The following is a 20,872-nucleotide window of genomic DNA, read 5'->3' as shown; positions in this document are numbered from 1 at the left end:
ATGAGATTCTGTCTAGTCATCAAAAATTTTATTCACAGAACTGTCAGCTCGAATGCATTAGTTAACCTCACTGCTGGGTAGTGAGATGAAAGGAGATAAAATTGTGAAATGCCCATGCCCTAACTCTTTAAGATATCTTTTGATGTAATCTGTTATTTCAGTCACCGTAGATTACAACGCAGAAATAACATGAAAAAACTTACAATAACTGACAAAACCAAAACAATTTTTTTTAAAAAAAGCATCCTAAGCAAGAATGAGGAAAATCACCTGACCTACTCTTGGCAACACTTCTAGACAGTATTCTCTATTATTCTCTGTTATGCCATGCAGAGTTTTAGCTAAAACTTTCATCAGTCGTGAGGTAAAGAGTCATTTGCTTTGCACACTGAACAATTGGAAAAAGAAGTAGAAAACCCTTCAGCATTTTGCTGAAGATGTCAATCAATTGTACAGCAGATTTCCCCTGGTCCCTTCTCTGGAAAGGTTTTTTAGAAAAATTTGGTTGCATGGAGTGCCAATAAGGTGCTGCAGAAATTAAAATGGGTAATGGAGTTAGATCAAAGAGGGAGAATGAAAGACAGTAGAAGCTAAAAAGGTAAATAGACCCCCTGAGACTACAAAAAATATGGCCTTTCATACCTCAAAGTTGCTTAATTTGAGAGTACAATCTCACAAATCAGACCCATGGAAGTACATTAAGTTGTGTGTCTACAACACATAGTAAGGGCCTGTAAACTCAGCCAGGACTATCCTTGGGATGAACAGGTCTGCATTCATGAGGTGACTCCCCTGCCATCACTCAGCAGAAGCAGAGCTCTTTGTTTACTGAAGCAAGAGCCGTGCTCACCAGTGACTGTTAGAAGCTAACAGTCATACTCACCTTAAGTCGTTTTTTCATCTCTAAACTCTGAAGTTCCATCGAAAAAGAAGTTAGAAATATTTTTGAAACATTTGTAGTTAAAAAATGTTTTAGCTAGTTGGTGTTCACTAGTGAATGAGGCTGACTGGCTGCATGTCTCAGTGATGTGAGCTGGCAAACTCCTGTGCTGAGTAACTCCAGCAGGTTTGTCAAAGTTCATATTCATTGCTGGCTTAAAGTAATTTGGAATTATAGTAGTTATTTAATTTAGTCACTAGCTTAAGTTGGAATAATGATCTAATTACTGTATTGAATTTCTTCCAAGTCATCTTTGGGACTACTGAAATAAATACCTAGTGAAGTATAATGGCATCTTCCTTAAGGGAGGAAAGACAGGGTTCTTTCAGCTAAAATAATTAAGTTTTGATTAAATATTTTTTGTGTATGTCAGGTTCTTGCCAGTTACATAAATCCTGCAGGGAGTACATCAAATGGAGAGACCCAAACTAGCCATGAGGGGAGAGGACAAAACAGCAGTGCTCTTCCATCTGTTCTCCTAGAACTACTCAGTCAATCTTGCCTCATCCCAGCGATGTCATCATATCTCCGCAACGATTCAGGTAACGTGCCGTTGTCTCCTTCTATAATCCAAGTTGGTACAAAACTCAAGACTGAAAAATTCACTTAAACAATTTGTTTATAGTTGAAACATTTTAAATGTAGAAACTATTTTTTACATTATTATTTTTAAAAGGTCTGGTGCCAATACAGTGTAGTAGAGCAGATTTGAGTCTTTCCTGGTAGACCTGATCTGATTTGGCTTGTCTATCCTGAATATCTGTTTTTTCTCCAACAGGGCTGAATGCCTACTCAGAGGAAGTAGGAAAGGGAACAGCATTAGTAGTAACACTTATATATTTGTTGTCCTAATTTTCAGACCAGTCAAAAAGTACTTTCATGTGGAAGAAGCAGATAACTGTGTTCTTGCTGTAACATGCTGGACTGGGAAATTAGTACAGTGCATACAGAATGCTAATAGCATGTTACCTGGTTCTGGCACCAAGAACAACAGAACAAGCTGTACCGAGCAGAGTGCTACAGAAATCAGCAATTTTCAACAACTCTGTAACTTGTAACTTAGACTTGAATGGATGGTGGTGAGGCTAGTCAAAGGTTACCCTTATGCTGGAGGTATTCTACTAGGTTTTAGGTTTTGCTGTTGATGGTTGCAATAACAGTGATTTTTCACACACCACGTATCTTATCTGTCATGCATGTAAAATAATGTGGGGAAAATTTCTATAAAAAGTATGTGTAGTGAATCTGTAGATGTGCCATTTCCCTTTATTGCACAGTAGACTGATACCACGATGGTAATACAAGATAAATATTTTGATATTGACAAGAATTTCATATTTTGTTTAGACATGTTCATTTAGCTACAGGTATGATGCATAATGCTTGCAAAGTTGTTTTGGCAAAATTCTTGATGAGTTCCATTATGAGAATATAAAATTGGCCTGTGTCACAGTTAGAAATTTATGTAGGTTTTTTGTTGCTTAAATATGTTTTTCCATCCCTGCTTAATTTGCTTGAAATATACATGGACTAGATTGTTATCTAGATTGTTCTAGGTAAAAGGAATATGGATGAGATTAGGAACATTCATATACAATTTAATCTTTTAGAAACCTCACCTTGAAGCAGATCATTACAAACCAGATTTCTCTGACACATTCTGCAGCTTCATCTGCATCAGAGCAAGGTGATTGTGAAGTCCTTGAAAATTGTGAACTGACCACTTTAATTTTCATAATTGCTCTTTTCTTCTAGAGAAGGAAGGTTTATTTGTCTATGAAGGACTTCCTTTATTAGTCAAGATAGATCATAGCTCTAGTCACAAGGAGCAGTAGCTGCTGTAATCCTCACCTTGTTTCTTGATATTTTTTTTTCCTATGTTTCTTTCGTATCTTGTTATGGTGTTATGTGGCTTTTACTATTCATTTTATAAATGAAAAAAGGTTATATTTCTAACATGGTAAGATTTTTTTATTACACTTGTGCTTCCTCCTGCAGACTTCATTCATGTTTCGATTTGTAAAATTGATGTTGCTCTTAATTCTGAATGATGGAATATGTAGCATGTATTTATTACCAGTCATTTATGCCCATTTCACACCAAAAGCTGACACGTAAAACCTTTTCACCATTGTCTTGTATACAGCACATTTCATATGAAAGAATTACTGCTGTAGGAACTCTCAAATATGTGAACATTTCTCTCCTTTAAAAAAATGCAGAACAAAAAAATTTGTGCTGTGCAACAAGAAGTTCCCAGCAAAGCGTAACCTTCAGATTCTAACTGGAGTACATGGCTGTCCTGAAGGCCTAGATTTTACTGATAAAAGTAAAAGTTACTTGACTTGCTGGACCTATGCTTATGAAGACTACAAACTAGTATTACAAAATGTATATACTGTGTATAATACAAGCTATTATTTAGAAATGGGAAAGAAGAAAGCAGTAGTAATAGTAATCTTTGCAGTTAACAAGGTTTTAGAGAGGTGGTAGTGGAAGGCAATAATGAAACAGAAGGAAATCAAGTGACTTTTAGGACAGGGACTGCCCTATCTTGGTACAGGCTTGGACAGTAAAAAGCCTAGTGAGGTTTGGATTTATCAGTGATACTACAGTATTAGGTAGACTCTTCTTGCTTAAAAATACAGTTGTGCTGGTTTGGCCCTAAACTAGTATCTAGCGAACACTGAGATGACTTAATCTAGTTAAAAGCTGAAGAGTGAGAGAGGTTTGGTACTACCTCATCTTTGGAAGACAGACCTCATAGCAAGTTGCAGAATTGTACCTAGATTGTCTTTGCTTGAATTTCCAGGCCTACAGGAAGCAGGTGATACTGTGATTTTAGCTGGGGTTTTCTTGCATGCTCTCCTCTTAGCTCTCTTTGTCAATCCAAGGAGGAATGATGGCTAAGACTCCCAGGTGATGTGGTCAGCACAGCTTCTGGTGCTGCTGAGAAGAGATTATACTTTTCTATATAAGGGCTTTACTAAACGAATTGTGTTTACTGACTAGCATGTTCCACTTTGTAAAGAGTCCGATATTGGCCTTTAATGCACCTTTCATAGTTTACCACGTACGTACTGTCACACCCTGGACTTGCGATTTCATTAATAGTTGTGCTGTTTTATCATGCTGCCAAATACTTCACTGTGAATTTGATTTAGTAAGTACTATGGACAAATCTGTCAAAGATGAATGTGTATTGATTTGGTTTTTATTTTTTCTGCCTCGATTCTTCCTTTCTACCTTTGTTAATTGAGCCTGTTAATGTGATACTTTTCAGGTCTCATCTTCTTACCTCAGAGCTTGAACTACACTAGATTGCCTGCTGATGTTAAAGTATTTCTTTTCTATTAATCATACTTACTCTTAAGGCATTATGTGGTGTTGCTTTACTTTTTGCAAAGTAGTCCAGTTCCACTGTACTAAATAGGCTGAGTGCTTTATGAACTTGTGTTCCCTCATGGATCTTTGAGGTTGCTACACTGATCTTACTCAATTGCAGAAGGTATGAAGGTACTAGTGCAGTGTAAATGTAGAATCATCATGAAATGCTGCTTTTCCCATGTACATTCTATTGTGTCTAATAAGAGGTAGTCGCTGTTAAGATGGTTTTAGTTGTTGAGAGTCTTATGCATATATTGGATTAAATGTATAAACACCACAGTTGTATATTGAAGCTTATTTAACTAAATCTAGACTTTGGTCTGTGTGAGTATAGAGCACAAGTATTACTTGTTAAGAGAGAATATTAGACTTCTGTTTTAAAACCAAATCTGACTTCCATGCCAGTGTAATATCTAATGATAAAATTACCCTACGATTTCCTTCAGAGAGTCAAAGCCTTTTGCTATGAGCAAAATTAGAAGTACAATGGTAGTTTAGATAGACAGCATATAATTAAGGAAATGAAAAATTCTACTAGTTTTCATTGATGTTGATTAATTCATTCATTGGTAAAGGAATGATGCTGAACCTTTGCCACATTTGGTTATAACTTTGGGATTTATTTTTATCTGTTTGACTGCTGCAGTGTTTACAAAAAAAGGTGCAGTATCTCACTCCAGTACTAGTTGATTCACAATTTCAAGAAGAAAGCTGTGCACTGAAATGACATGAAATAAAACTGTTTATTGATTTCACAGAATTGACAAGGCTAAAATAACTTCAGAATCAAAATAAACAGCAGAAATTTCTACCTGAATTTCATATTTCTGTTTGGTTTTCGGATTCTTGTAACCTTTCATTTTAAGACCCATCTCATATATCCTTGTAGTATGAGATTAATGCATTATCCGTAAGTATGGAGATATAAGGAGTACATTGAAAAAATTAATAATGTATTTACTCTGTTCTAAAATCTTAAATTAATAACCTATGTTGTAATTCCACTAGCACATAGCTTAGTTTTGCAGAATGCTTTGGTGCTTCTTATACTGCAAATGAGTACACAATATTGGAGACTTGCTATAGACTATGGCTAGTGAAATTTTTTCCTTGTCTGCACATGCTTCCTTCCAGTGCAGCCTCAGCACCATTTATTATTTCTTCTGGTTGAGCCAGTATTGACTCAGAGTCGCAAAACCAGAATAGACCATCTTGCACCTTGTTCAGCCATAAATCAGTGTTACAGCTTAGTTTCTGCAACTGACTGAAATATCATTGCCAAATTCATTCTGTTCTAGATCCCTGACCTTATTTTATGCATGTGCTTGTTTGGAAGTGTCTTCCAAAGGCTCAGTTGGTTTAGCAGATACGAAGTTCTATACAGTAATAAATTATCACCTATAGAAGGAGTTGTGTTTCTTTGCTTGTTGTTTTACGGAAGGACTGGATGTAGCTTTGAAGCCTAGTAGAGGGAACAGAGCTGATTTTTCAGAAATGCAGCTCCTCTGTTGTTCCTCTGTGGCACATCTAATAGTAAGAACGGTATTTGTTAAAATTTGTGGTTTGGTTTTGGGGGGGTTTTTTGAGTATTGTTTTTTACTGTTTTTTGAATCCTAAACTCCCAAAAGTAGCTTTTCTGTTAGAAGATTGTATGAAGATTATATGTCTAATTGTATGTTCCATGAAGTATAAGTGAGTTGCAGTTCTGGGTCTCTGTCATAAACTGTACAAAAAGGGAAAATACCTTCAAGATCTGGTCCAGAAAGAGAGAGTACATTGTTCTGGGCAAAGATTATTAAACCTGTTTTCCATGCAGCACCATGAATCCTTGTGTAGTAAATTTTCTTTTAATTGAAAATAAGCATTGGGTTGAATGCATGAAAATTGTATTTGATTTGTTTCTATAATATTCTAAAAATGGTAATATAGAAAATGTAACTTCTGATTTTTTTCATTTGGAGAATATGTATTAGTGTGCCATTTTAAAGGAAGTATTGAGAAACTATTCTTTATTTTTTCACACCATTTTAAAGGATTTTTAAATAGAAAAGCACATTGTCAGAATAGCATGATGATTTCACATACGGATTCAGTAAAGGCAAGAAAAGCTAACTCTTTTCAGCTTTCCACAAGGCTAACAAAAATGCTGCAGAGTATGGTCAACAGCTAAAATTTTATTTATAATATTAAAGTTTTTGGTATAACAGTGTTCCTGTTTCCACACTTATTATACATTAGTGTAAGTTGTAAGCCTAAAATATGATGATCTAGAATAAAACCCTTTCTGTTTTCTGGCCTCAGCTATGAAGAGACATTGCACAAAACTGTAGAAAGCATCATGGGGCTTGCTTATATATATTTAATTAATATCTCTCTCTATATTCTGATTGTTTCCAGTGTTTGCTTACATGTCTTGTGTGTTGCTTGTTTGCTGGCACTAAAACAGTGCCATCTCTGTTTCTGCTATTTGAATTTCATCTGCTGTCAGTGAGTCATTAATATCTGCCTTCATTTACGTAATTTAACACCCTAGCTGGGCTCACAGGTAAATTTAGCAGTCATTGATGCAGCACCGTTAGCCAGACACTTTGCTCTGGAATGTTTTTGATAATCTTTTCAGATAGTAGGTTTTTTTGCTTTAAATTTAGAAATCATTCTTAACATCACTGGCCTTTGCACTGTGTGCTGTGCACCTGATGTTCAAAAATGTCATCAAAGTGTCGTGTAGATGTACACAAAAACAATAACAAATAAATTGAGCACAGTTCCAATAATCCCAAGCAGTGCTAAAATAGATTCTTCCTTTTCCTCTTTCTCCTCTTGCCTTTTTACATCTTCCAGTGTTGTGATGGCAGAGGTCCCCATTTTCCCTGCAAATACCTTCACCAGTATTCTGGCAGCTAGCTAGAAGAAAGAAAGCAAATGGTAAATCTGGTCTGACAAACATGCAAGCTTTAATCTTCTTAAAAACAATTCTGTACTGCTTTACACATTTCTTAATGCTATGTTTATTGGGTTGTATTAATCTTTTGCTTTCTTTTTGTATAAACATGTTCATGTTAAAAGTAATTGTTCTGTAGATACAGATTTGATAGGAGTGAAAAACAGCTTGATGTTTGAAGCCAGTTAATATGCTTTATTACAAAATAATTTTAAAATTTGTCTTTAGCCAGCTAATTTGTTTCCTTATGAAACGTCAGATTGGTAAAAGCAGGTATGTGGACATTGTCAAACACTCTGGGGAATTTTCAGCTGTTGTTAAATATTTAGCAGTCACAGTACAAAACCAGTTGAAAATGTTAATGTGTGCTGGTTTTGAACATGGAAAATATACCTGCTTAATGCAGTACCACAGTCTTTTTTGACTGGTGAGCCCTATGTAGGCAATTGCAGGTGAGATCTTATCCTTTTACTTGTTTAAAAGATCAGTATTTTCCATGCAATAGTACACATTTAACAGAAAATGTCTCTCTCTCTTAGAAAATAAAGGCTACTGTTATTATATGCTTATTATTGCAGCATGCCAAAGGATAGTTGTACTTGTATAGTAACAATTCTATGCAATATAAGGATTTGAGATAGATATTTACAGATGTGTGTATGATTTATTACCTTTTTTGTTGCAAAAGTGAGGTTGACAGGTCGTCTCTATTACTTAGCTGCTCTTGTACTCTTAATTGACAGTCACATATCCTCTAGAAACATTCCCTGTAAAATTATGTTCATTGGTGGCTGAGATGTTGATATTATATGTAAACTGCTATGCTGTTTTAACCTTACTGATCAGAAAATTCTAACCTTAAGCCAAAATTTGATTGGGATTTCTACTAGTTCAGATAACCCCAGTTTACTGAAGATTTGCAATCACATTTAATAGTGCAATAGCATTTTTCTCTCCTGGCAAACATCTTTAATCATTGGAGATAAATGTGTTTCTACTGTGAATCTAGTTAAAGCCATCAGCTCAGAGCATCTCTCACAGAAAAGTAAAAAAAAATAAATAAATGTTTCTTACCCTACATTGCATCAGGAATAAAATGTCATCAGACATGCTTCTTACTCGTTGATTCAGTGGCAAACCAGGCTTTTATCTTCATGAAGGGGCTGCTCTCCTCACTCAGACCAGATAGGAGCATTAACAGTTCCTTGATGAAGAAGTTTATCGGTGAGGATAATAATGTTACAGAATCTTCCAAATGACTGATCTTCTCTCTCAGTAATCCACTAAAACAAGTGTAGTCGAAAAACAGAAAAACCCTTTCTGGTAATGATCCTCGCTGTTGACTAATTCTCACTAAAATTGAGGATTTTTTTCCTTAGGTGATGCAGAGCAACAAAATGCATGCTGTTCGGTTTTGCCAGGGAAGGGAAAAAAAAGACACAAAAAACCCCAAAAAACAACCTAACAAAAAAACAACCAACCAACCAAAAAAACCACAAAAAAAACACAACAAAAAAAACCCCACCAAAACCAGAAAACCCAAACAGCTCCTGGTTTTATTCAGTTACACTTAGTTATTTTAAGACTTCAGAAAAAACCCCAGCCTTTGATTTACGCTCTGTGGCAACCGTCTGAAGAGGCTTTCTCACGTTGACGTGTTGTAATTCCAAATGCAGCGAACTACGTGCAGTCACACTATGTAATTGTAATCCAGCCTGAAAAAGGATGAAAAGAAGTCTGCTTTCCTGGCAATAGTGTGAACACTGTCACACACCTGCTTTCAGAGCCTCTGGAAAGAATTCCAAGGTATTCTTCGGAGCATTGCATAACTTAGCCAGGCAAATCTGAAGAGAGGAATGACAGCGGCTTTAGTTGCACACTGTGGCGAGCTGTGACATTGATTAAACATGCACTTGGCACTTGCTGAATAAAGAAGGAGCTACGAGCCACCCTTGCAGACAGTGAGTTGCATAACAATGTGCGATGGCTCTGCTGTTTCATTGTCAGGCCCAGCACATTTTAATCCTGTACCAACAGAGAAAGTGTAGGGTGTAAAGAGGAGTAGAGTTAACTGTACTTCGGGGAAGTGCTGCATGACAAATGGTGACATTAAGGCATTCAAGCTGAAACAGTGTTTCTGCCTTTTGTCTTTTTATGCTTTGTTTGACAGGCAATTGTTTCTATGGGAAATACTACTTCTAATGCTTTCCCTCTTTTTATTTGCCACTCAATGAATGCAGGTTGGTGTAGAATTAATGAAAACACAGACCTAAAGAAAAATATTCCAGTTCTGATTTCACAGCGAGTAGTAACTCAGTTTTTTCCTAGGTAAATGAGAGAGGTATTTTTGTCCTGCCTTATTGGAAAGGGAGGGGGGAGCTGTGCAAAATCTTCTCTTCTTCCCAATCTCTTCATACAAAAAACCCACAATTTCAATAACCTCTGCAAGTAGCTGTGTTTCAAATAATTCTGTTCAGTCAGTTTGTTCGATGAAGGTGTCCAAAGCAACGCCTTTTCGTTGGTATAGCATAGCTGCCTGATATCAAGGCAACAGTATTTTACATATATTGGAAAACTTATTTTAAAAAAATAAATACTTGACAATATGAAGTAATGTGGAATTCAGAAGTACAAAAAGCTTATACATATGAAAAATTAAAAGATAGTTAATTACATTGAATTCAAACAGTAGGAATATAACTGGAAACCTTAATCACTTCCCAGAGCAGCATTCTTTAGGAATTACAAGACATTGCTTATAATTCAGTTTTCAGTAATCTTTTTGTGAGAATGCAAAAGAGGGTAAAATAATTGCTTTAAATACTTATATTTTCAAATTAATTTGCTTACATGTAACTTTTTTTCTCCTTATTTTTCTAAAATGTCTAAGCACATTTGTTAGTATCTTAGTGATGGACAAGACTGCATATTTTACATGTGTATTTTTTAAGAGCCAATAAGATGTTTGAAGTACCATGTGTTGTTATGGTATTTGTACATTATTTGCCCATTACCCTTAAAGTCATGTTGGCTCAGTAAAATTTTTTTACTGCAGAAGATTTAAGTAATAAGGTTAGATCTCTCCAGCATAGCTTCCTTAAAATACATTCTAGTATCTGTATATGGTCTTTGCTTTTGAGCTATTCCCTTGTTCTGAGAAGGCTGCTGCAACTTCGCTCGTTCCTGGAATTGTTTTCTGTCTATGCATCTTGCATGTATTTATGTATTAATTTAAGTCCATTCAGAGATGGCAAAGGGGGAAATTTTTACCTGTGATGACCATTAATGTTGCTAAGAGCACGTAGCAATAACTGCATTTTCAAGCTATTGCATTGAATTAACCCTCGTGTTAAAAATCCAACCCTTTCCTTTGTGAATGGAGGGAAAATATGCAATGTGCATCTTTTATTCAAACATTAATAATGTATTTGGAGGGTAGGAATTTGTCACCTTGTCAGCATAAGCAGGTATAAAGATTCAAAGTCAGCAGAAGAATTTCTTGAGGTATTGTCAAGTATAAATAATGACACTGAAGTAAATTCAGCAGCTCCACTGCAAATAACCAACTAGTTAAGTTGTATCCACAGAGAGCAGCAGAAGATTCACAAAGTATTTCTTGGCCTGGTCATGGCTATGGTTGAGGTCTCATGGTGATCTGCTGATTACATAGTTATGCTACAGCTGGCCCTTTAGTGGCTAAGGTGATCCCAGGGAAATAATTTCTCTGTTGAGGGGGAGCAGCAGTCAAGGGGGAGCAGCAGCTCCTGCACACCATGATTCGGATTCAGTGTTTTCCACAGGCCTTAGTTTGATGGCATTTCTCCCCTCCCCTTCTTCCATTATATTGATACACACAGCTGAGCAGACATGCTGTGAACTGGTTTGGAAAACAGACCCAGCAAAACCAGATCTCAATCACAGCAGAATAAGAGGGATGTGGTAATAGCTGCTTAAGCTATCAGTATTAGCAAAGAGTTGCTGTTGGGGATGTGGGAGTGCAAAGAAATAAAAAAGGCTGTCAGGTGTAACATTTTTCAATTATAGAAAACTTCAGGAATTCATCCATGTTGGGAGGAGGAAGCTGGTATTTTACAAATAGCTTTCTTATATCTACAGTGCATCTTCAGCATGAAGATAAAATTTCATGCAAGATTCCTCATATTACTCACATGAGAAATATAGGTTGATTTGATAGGTCTTGATTTATCCATATTTTTTATATTTGGAAAGATGGGGAGATATGTTACATTTTGTGTTAAACAACATTACAGTCTGGGAGTACTTCTTATGCAATTGGTAATAAAACCACATGTTTTGGGGTGAACATTACATGGTTACATAGTATTTGAGTTTGAACATGGGTATCTAGAAATGTCCTAAATTTAATTCTGTTACTTCCATCTAAGCAGAGCTTTCAAGCATTTATTTAGTATGACTTTGGCAACTCAATGGTAACTGATTTATGTAGCATCCCAAGAGCAGAACAAATTCTGTTGATTAGAGGTCATTCTGTTCATTACTGCTGATGTTTGAGCATTTGTATTGCATGGGAATAGACCTTAGGCAATACAAATGTATGTCATATTTTTAAGATATTCATCCTTAAAGAGAATTGCTAGGCTATCTTGTAAAAACTCAGTTGTGTAAATTAAATTATTTATGATCTTGATACTTAAATGATCATTTTCCTGCTATATGCCACTACCTTGAGTAATGTACACCCATAACATATCATTTACAAAAGAAACAAGTACTCTTAATGAAAGTGTAAGTTTTCTCTTTCCTCACATATTTTTATGCATTTATGTTGTTTTGATTTTCGTGTGCTCTAAAATCAGTCTCTATGCTGTATTTTTAAATTAAAATAGCATTTTTTTAGTCAGATACTGTTTGTCATTATAGAGAGCAAATGCTCTGAAGAAGACTGCAAGTTAAAGCAGAACATAAGGGAAGATTTGAAGGAGAAAATGGAAAGAAAAACATAGAGAGCTGTCTGGACTTAAGAATCTTTTTAGGTTAAAATGCTGTAAGGAAATCCCAAAGATCATTTGTACGGTAGTTGTCCATGAAAACTCCCTTCCCTTGTAGTTGTTCTGTATTTCCCCTAAGATGCAGGAAACTACTTGAAATGTAGTAGCATGTACATCCTTTACGTGATGCATTCTAGTTTTCTTCTCTGACAACCTCCACTAACTTCTTTTTATGAGATCTGACACTTTCACTTAAACTGCAGAACAACAGAGTGAAGATGTGGCTTTTAGGAGCTGCAATAGTACATACAAATTAAGATGAACTGGTTCACTTGGCATAAGCAAGAAGTGGATATCCACAATCCTTTCTTCTTCCTTATTTTTTTTATTTTTTCCTTCTCTCTCCTGAGAACTAAACAGAGCAGCTCTTTTTTTGTGGGAGCTGTTAGCCTCTTTTTTATTATTTAGATTGATGTGTGATGCCCTTGAGTCAGCAGTGATGGGCATGGCCAGTTTGAGCCAGGCTTTGAAGTATTTTTTTACTGTTCTGTTGAAAAAAAGAAGAACTCAGATCTTTCATATGGAGCAACACAAGTTACTTTTATATTTTTTTAATATTCTCATTCACACCTCTTACATGTGTTTCATCTCAGCATTGACTTGATGATTTTGGCACTTCTACTATGCATCTACAACCTTTTTTTTTCTTTCTGACTGAGAAACTTGAAAGCCCATTGGCTTTCAACTGGCTATTGTCTGGGTGTTTTTCCTGATTTTGTAAATTGGTTACTGACCCAGAGTATCCTTGGAAAATTCCAGAATTCTCTCATAAATAACTACAGAAGTTCCTCTAGTTTGTTCCTAGCTGTCCAGTCTCTCACACTTGCTTTAGAATAGGTCTGTGTTTAGAAATCAGTTAAGCATCAGCTTCTCTTAGCACTAGTCAAGCTCAACCACTGTTTTATTGTCTGTGAACATGGTCAGAATGCACACGGATTTTGTCAAGAAAAGTGGTAAGTTTGAAAATTGAGTAATAATTGAAGGAAAACTGAGTCAATCTGCCTTGGAGGGTGTGAGTTGTCACAAATTTCTTTTGAGGGAAGTACTTCAATCACATATTGATGACATGAAGCAACACAGAAGTTGGTGACTGTTGAATACTCCTCAGTTAGACATGAGGGTTTCAACCCTGACTCTGTGTGGTGACCTTCTGGATATGGTGGAAGGGAATGATGGGAAAAAAGCAAGAGGCTTTTTTCTCTTCTTCAGTCTGTAGTCTCACATGGTACATCAGGCAATTTTCATTTGTTTTGTCTTCACTGTTGTCAAAAAGAATTATCTTCTATGGCAATTGTATGTTTAAAAAGCAGTTAACTTTAAAAATGCTCAAGTTATGATTCAGTGCCTTCCTCTGCAGCTCAAGAGGATTTTTGTCAGAGGCAGCAGGTATCTGGAACTGTTTCTTCACGTTGGCTTGAGTATAGGCTGCATGCTTTGGAGGAGTATTAAAGCTTTCAAGTGCCAGGTTTTGGAGCTGTCATGTTCATAAATTTTGTTCTGTTAGAGGAGTTCATTAAGTGAATGTTGGGTCCTTACGGGACAAGCAAAGGGAAGCAGAGTAGTGAGAACTGATGCTAGTCCAGTAGGGTGGCTTTCAGAGAACAAGTCCTAAAAAAAGCTCCTCTTTCTCCAAAGCCCTTACAGTATCTTACCTTGTGAGAGCGAACAGATCTTGTCCATGTGAGTTTCCAGGTGTCGGATCTTAAAAAAACCGAAAAAAACAAACTTAAAAGATACCACCATCCCAGCACCTTTTGCTGTATTATTTTCCTCTGATTTGTCATATTTAGTTGGAAATAGTTGTGGCATAAGAAGATAAAATTACTGTGTCATGAAATCTCTTATTTTCTATTGCAAAAGAATATTAATATATGCTTATATTTTTCAAAACATTTAAAGTAGCATACTATTTTCTAGTAGATAGTACTTTTGGAGTAGAACTTTAGTAACAGATTTTTTTGAAATATCTAAACCAATTATCTGTTTGAGTGGTTAATTATATAAAAGATCTATGAAGGAGGAAATTGTAAATTTATACTTCTAGCTCTATTGTGTTGCAGAAACTTGTTGTAACTTAAAGCCAGTAATTATGAAGTATGTATCAAAACATCATGGAATTGCGATAATTGAGAATTAAAACCCTACTTGTTACAAGGAGCAAAGCAGTTTAGATTTGGTTTGTAATTGGGTACTGGATTGCATAGCAGATAAAGCACTTACTTGAAAAAGCTAATGGAAGTATTTTTAAGCAAGTCATTATGTAGCAAAGATCACTGCAAGACTGACTTCTGTTTCAGTCTTTATCTGTTTCTGTACTGCACATCATTTTATATGGCTTTTAAACATAAATCCATTAACTGGGGAGCTCTCCATTGATTTACACAGCTGGTAGTGGGTTTTCCATCTGCATGTACAGAGCATACTTCAGACTAGCTTGCAACCTCTGGCCCCACTCACTTGATGACAGTGAATTAAAGTGCATGTTGGATTTTCCAGAAGGAAGGGAGTTCTGTGGTTAAGATAGTCAAGAAATTATCAGGTGAGAAATAGGATGGGTGTGGGCTAGATTTCAGTGGGGCTTCTCACATCTCACCTCATTCTTCCTTCACCTGCTTCTCACCCACATGTTCTTTTTCCTGCTGCCTAAATAATGCAGAGTACTTTTCAGAAAAAAAGAGTACTCTGTAATCAGGAATGGAGGTGTAGGGTTGTCAGTTGTTTTTATGAGCTTTAAATCAAATACATTTTTCCAAATAATGACTAAGCCACTGAAGGTGCTTTACAAGACAATCCTGAAAACATAAATAAAAGAAAAAGTTATTTCTCATCTGGACACCACTGTGAAGTTCTGGACCTCTGTGATTGCAGGATAGTATTATTGTATGGAAATCGTGAGCAACAGACTGCTTATGTATCTGTATCTGCCTGCCAAGGACTTGTAATTTTTTTAATATTCCACTTTCACTTAGAATTCACTCTTCCACTACTAACATGTATAGATACACTTTTTTTGAAATCCCGTGATGCCTTACACTCCACTGTGTAATACTTTCTATGTAAAGGGAAACTAAATTGTAGTGTTTGCTTTGCTGCCATATGCAGCTGAATTACCTTTTTTTGATAAGCTTTTGGGAGAAATGCAGTTAGATGCTGATTCTTTGATACCAGGGTGTTTAACAGCTAACAAATCATACATGAGATGCAGCTGGTGCTAATTTAATTCCTGAAGTTAGTTTTGGTATGTTTATTTTTAATTATTCACTTGAGAAATAACAGGTAGGGGCTGTTATCTTGAACTGTTTGGTTTTGGCCATAGGTGTTCTGTTAAATTCTCTCTGCCAGGAGGCTGTCATCATCTTGGAATAGCTGCTTGATTTACAGAAAATAGTACCAGTCAAGGACGTGACTGTTCAAGGTGCAAGGCAGTAAAGGTTCTGCCTTGTGTAAAGTGGAGGGAGCCTATCCTTAGGCTTACCTGGTCCATTTATCTCATTACTAAAGCCCATGAGTGTTTCATCCAGGAGTTCCTCTTTTCTCTTCATTAATTGGAAGCCAATACTAGTAGCTTGTAGGACAAGACTGGGAGTCTGTGAATCTAATTCCTGACACCCAGTCCTCATATTCCCAATCACAATTACAAAGTCTAAATAAAACCATTTGAGATTTACTGTCTGACTAAAGGGACATAAGAAAAAATGGGAGACCCAATAATAAATATTATTGCTCTGCAGCACTACATGCTACAAACATTCACAGATTTTATTGTGGAGGCATTAAGGATTATTTTTTTTTTAAATTATGCCTCTCGATACCAACACTAAGTCCTTTTTAGAAGATAATATTGGCATCAGAGGAGAATGTGACACAATACTAAGTGCCCTACTGTATTATACTGTTCTGTATTATATCACAGAAATGTACATTCTGCTTCTTTCCTTTTGTTGACTTATTCCTTCCTGGTCCTTGTTGCTAAAGATACAGTAATTACTTATGGGCACAAATGTTTTATTGGGACACCCAAGAGATTCCAAAAATACTGTAAGTAGCACGTTTCCTACTTCCTTGTCTTTTTTCCATATTAGTGGTTATGTCAATTAGTGGCATAACAGTTGGATAAACTGCTTAAATTTTCTTGACCAAACAAACTAGTAATCCCTTTCTTTCTCTCCATGTACAAAGGAGATTGCCAGGGTTAGTTCTCGACATTTTTACTTTGCCTTTCCTAAAAGCAAGCACACTGTTCTTTCAGGGAAGAGTTTTGTTAGCTGAGGTGTGTAACTTGTCATGCATTTGAAGAGGAACTACCTGGAATATTGAGGTGAGGTGAGGGCTGGTTTTCATTTTCAGTATTTGAAAATCTCATTTGTTTGGGCAAGTGATAGGTCTTCATTTTTCTGGGCAGTAACAGTCTCACTTTTATTTATTTTGTGTTCTTGTTTTCTCTTCTGTTTTTGAAAATAAAATGTTGCAAATGTATCTGGCATCTTATGTGGACACTTCCCATTTGTAGTATTTCTTTTCTTACTGTTCTCTGAGGGTATTCATAGTATTGAGTTTAAGGAAGCACACCTCTGTGGCTGGAGGAGGTAGTCTAGAAGAAGAGTTTATCTGTGGTAGATTATTCCAACACACGTTCTATCTTTTTTTAATAGTATATGTATCTTCTTGTCCCGTCTGAAGGACAACTTCAAGATAGTACTGCTCATTAGCAAAAGATTTTTTTTTTCTTTTGAGTTAGTCTTTGTTGTTTTACTGTGAAATAACGAAGGACAATCCATTTTAATAAGTGATGCAGGAACTTGAATGAGTTGGCAAGGAAGGTGCAGGTTGTCCTGTTCTACACGTCTGGGGCATAGACATGATTCTCCCCATCAAATGTGGTGTGCAGTTATCTGGTTGATAAATTTGCCACATAGCTGTTTGCACTCTAAGGCACTTTCAATACGCTGTGTGTGCAAGAGGTTACCTTTCATTTAACTTAAACTCAAAGGGGCTATTACCCTTGAAGTTTCTCCTCAGGCTGCATTTTGCATGTTTACCAAAAGCCCGTCTTGGTATTTGAACAACCAGCTATTCCCTAGAAAACACAATGGGGTTATAAAGGTTTTATTTTCTGTTTCTTGTGTGCACAAGGGATTCTGCTGTCTTGGCCAAATGAAATTATTAGATATTTAAGGCAGAAGAAGACTACCTGCTATTTTCTATTCTGTCTCCTGAGGACATGATCTCGTAGGTGTGCTCATACATATGGGAAATTGGCCATAAGGCACAGGAACCGCGTGTCCTTCCACTCGAGTAACATTGTTGGTATCCTCTGCTGACAGTGAGAACAGAAGACCCAAGTCTTGGCCTTTTTCCATCTGCTGAAGTAATTGTTTAAAAACATCCCCCAACTTCATTATCTAATTTTGGATTTCCACATCGATTTCTGCAACATGTGCAATGAAATGGCAGGTTTCCATCTTATTTTCAATTCCTGTCTTACTCTAAAATACTAGTAACTGTTTTATGGGCTGGAAGTGGTAATACTCAGACTGAGGACCATTTTAAGGTGGCTGCTTGCCCACACCACTGCCAAAAATAGGGAAATCACTATTCCCTCTTCCAGTGCAGGAATGATGTGGGACAATGATAAAAGCCGGATTAACTTGCTTAAATATTCTGCTTTGTGTTCTTAGTGATACCTTCCCTTTCATCCCTCTGGTAACAGGAGGTGGTAGACAAACTTGCATTTAATTTGTTTTGGTTTTAGTTTTTCAAGGAAGGTGCTGTCGGCGGAATATTTAAACCTTTTTTTCTTTCTTTTTCCTCTAAAGAAAATGTTTTTCTTTTTTTCTTGGCTAAGTGGAAGATTAATTTCACACTTTTAACTTACCTTTAATATTAGTTTTATTTTGTCTACTTCAAATAGAAAATATTAGTTCTTTCTATCTTACTAAATGCCATAGTAAAGAGTTGTATTAATAATGAAGGTTTTTTTCATTCCCTGATGAAGCAAAAAACTTTCATGTGGTCTCAAATGCCTTTCTTTATATATAGATATATCTTCATATAATTTTATATATTTCTTTTATCTGGACCTTTCTTTGTATCATTATGTATTTATTGGATAATACAGAGCAATCCTGTAGCTTTTAATTGATGCTTCCTTACACTTGTTTTCTAGATTTGCATACAAACATTTTTGGGTTACAGCTTTATGCTTCAATTCTGTTTCTTCATATTTTGTTAGTTTCAAAGAACTGGTAGTGGGTCAAACCAGCAGTCTTTCAGAGGGGAGGTTCTTAGAAGTTGGGGTTGGATCCCATGGCAGTATGGACTGCCTCTGCAGTACTCTGCTCACATCCTTTCTGTGCCGATGCCTACTGAGCCCTTTTTGCAAAGAAACAAACCAAACCAATTAATACAGAATTCTGCATTTTTAGTTTTAATTAATGATGAAATTAGCTGTGTTGGATCACTCTGTAGCCTTCCAAGAGGTCTTCATTACTTGACCACCTTTTCAAGATAATTTGGAGCACTATTTAATTGCAGAGAGTTATCTCTCCATTATCAAGGCCGTGGCATGGAAATTGTAGTATCTTCAAAACTGGGGGCCAGGCATGGTTTTAGTAGTCACTTATGCGTAAAAAGCTATGGGGTTTGGGTTTTTTCTCTTTTATATAATTTGGGTTTCTTTTTCCTGTCCTTTTGAAATACAGGGAATTGTAGCTGTTTACTCAACTGTACATACTGACCTAATGAAATAATGCCTTATGCTTTTTCAGTCAGAGGTTTTTTTCTGGATTCATGGTTGCATTTCTGACAAGTTTTTAAGGGTTGTTCACTTTTCAACATTTTTTAAAATACTTCTCCAAAGTCAAATATTCTCTAATAATAAGCAAACCAGAAATAGTCAAGAGCAGTGGTCTGCTCTCTTGAGCCACATTACTACATTAACTCCAGATGACTGACCAACAAACTTGAGCAATGCATTTTATTTCTAGAATTTAACACTGTTTTCCTTTTGCATTGCAGTTAAACTGTTTTGTTTGTTTTTTTCCAAGTTCCCTAGAAGACCCTTTTAATAATAAAATGCCAAGACAGACCAAGGTTATTAGCCCATTATCACCCACCAATAGTGGACAATAACAGATGCCTATGGGACAGCACAGGCATGGAGCTGACACAGAGATGCTGCCTTGGTATTGCTATTATGTTGGCCAGGGTGGTTTCTCCATGTTTATTAGCCCCAGATACTCTGTTCTTACATTAATTTACCTGGTTACTTTTGAACCTCTAACAGTATTTACTGCCCCAGCATTTAGTGCTAAGCTTTTCCAAAGCTTATCAGTGGTGTGATGTGTGGTGTAAGCTCTTTTACAAGTGGCACTGTTTCTCCTAATGGTGTACCTTATTTCTTTGAATGTATTGATCAGTCCAAATCTATTAACTTCTTTTACCACTCACAATTTAAAAAAAAAATACCTTTATGATACACTTGATTAGTCACTGAGGCTGAAAACTCTTTAAGTTTTATTTCATTTTAGATAGCACAGCAGTTCATTATTGTGCCCCAGGTTAAGTCACCTTTTTCTCATCCCTTTTCCAGTTCTGTCCTGTCTCTTTGAGAAAGGGGGAAAATGCACATAGTGTTGAAGTGGTGCTCATGGTTGAATGCAGTCTTGTTAAGTAATTTCTAATTTCTCTTCACCTTTTCTAACACTATTATTATTATTATTATTATTATTATTATTATTATTATTATTATTTCCAGTTCTGTCCTGTCTCTTTGAGAAAGGGGGAAAATGCACATAGTGTTGAAGTGGTGCTCATGGTTGAATGCAGTCTTGTTAAGTAATTTCTAATTTCTCTTCACCTTTTCTAACACTATTATTATTATTATTATTATTATTATTATTATTATTATTATTATTATTATTATTAAACTCAGAGCTGACATCAGAACAGCTATATTTTAAGGCTGTTTCTGAACAATAATAAATAATAATCATCTTGGAGCTTGACACTGTACATGCTGAATTCAGAGGTTCACCCTTCTTGCAGTTTGACTGCTCTGGCACACAATTTTTAACTCATGACCTGTAAGGGGGGCTTTAACCCCTCCTTCTGCTTTATTATGCAAGGGGGCTAGTCTTTTTTTGATCCTATTTTTTCTGATACTCAAAATGGCAATGTGAAAATGCTTGTGTTATTCCTATAAAGAAAAAGTGAAGAAAAAGTCAAGCTACCCAAAGGCTAGTGTTTCCTTAAAGAGATCTGATTTTGAAGTCCTCTGTAGGCAATCTTTTTCCTTATCAAAATGGAGCAGAACACAGGGTGTTAATTAGGCCTATTATAAAAGAGGCTTGCCCTGGGTTGATTCTGAAACAGAAAATCAAGAGGCAGCAGAGCATGACGTATTTGGAACTGACACTATTGCCTGCAGCATGGGCTGCATTCATAGATCATATGTTTGCAAGGATGCAGTAGAGGGGGCTGAGGAACAGCTCTGGTTTTAGAATATTTAGCAAAAGGACATGTGGCCCTATTGGAAAGAGAGCGTCTCACTCATGCTTGGCAGTGTCTGTGACA

The 20,872-nt window shown here is 36.2% G+C and overlaps 1 protein-coding gene across 1 annotated transcript in view; it reads left to right on the top strand.

Annotated features, from left to right (window-relative positions):
- The window catches only part of BIRC6 (baculoviral IAP repeat containing 6), a 154,876-nt gene that overhangs the window by 106,847 nt on the left and 27,157 nt on the right, over positions 1-20,872 (top strand). The window contains exon 64 of the mRNA XM_010004564.1: positions 1,314-1,482. Coding sequence (XP_010002866.1) covers positions 1,314-1,482 — 169 coding nt within the window. The remainder of the gene's footprint in view (positions 1-1,313; positions 1,483-20,872) is intronic.

This window comes from Chaetura pelagica, unplaced genomic scaffold (assembly GCF_000747805.2).
Source record: "Chaetura pelagica isolate M959 unplaced genomic scaffold, ChaPel_1.0 scaffold278, whole genome shotgun sequence".
NCBI lineage: Eukaryota > Metazoa > Chordata > Aves > Apodiformes > Apodidae > Chaetura > Chaetura pelagica.
This window is presented reverse-complemented; position numbering and strand designations above follow the sequence as displayed.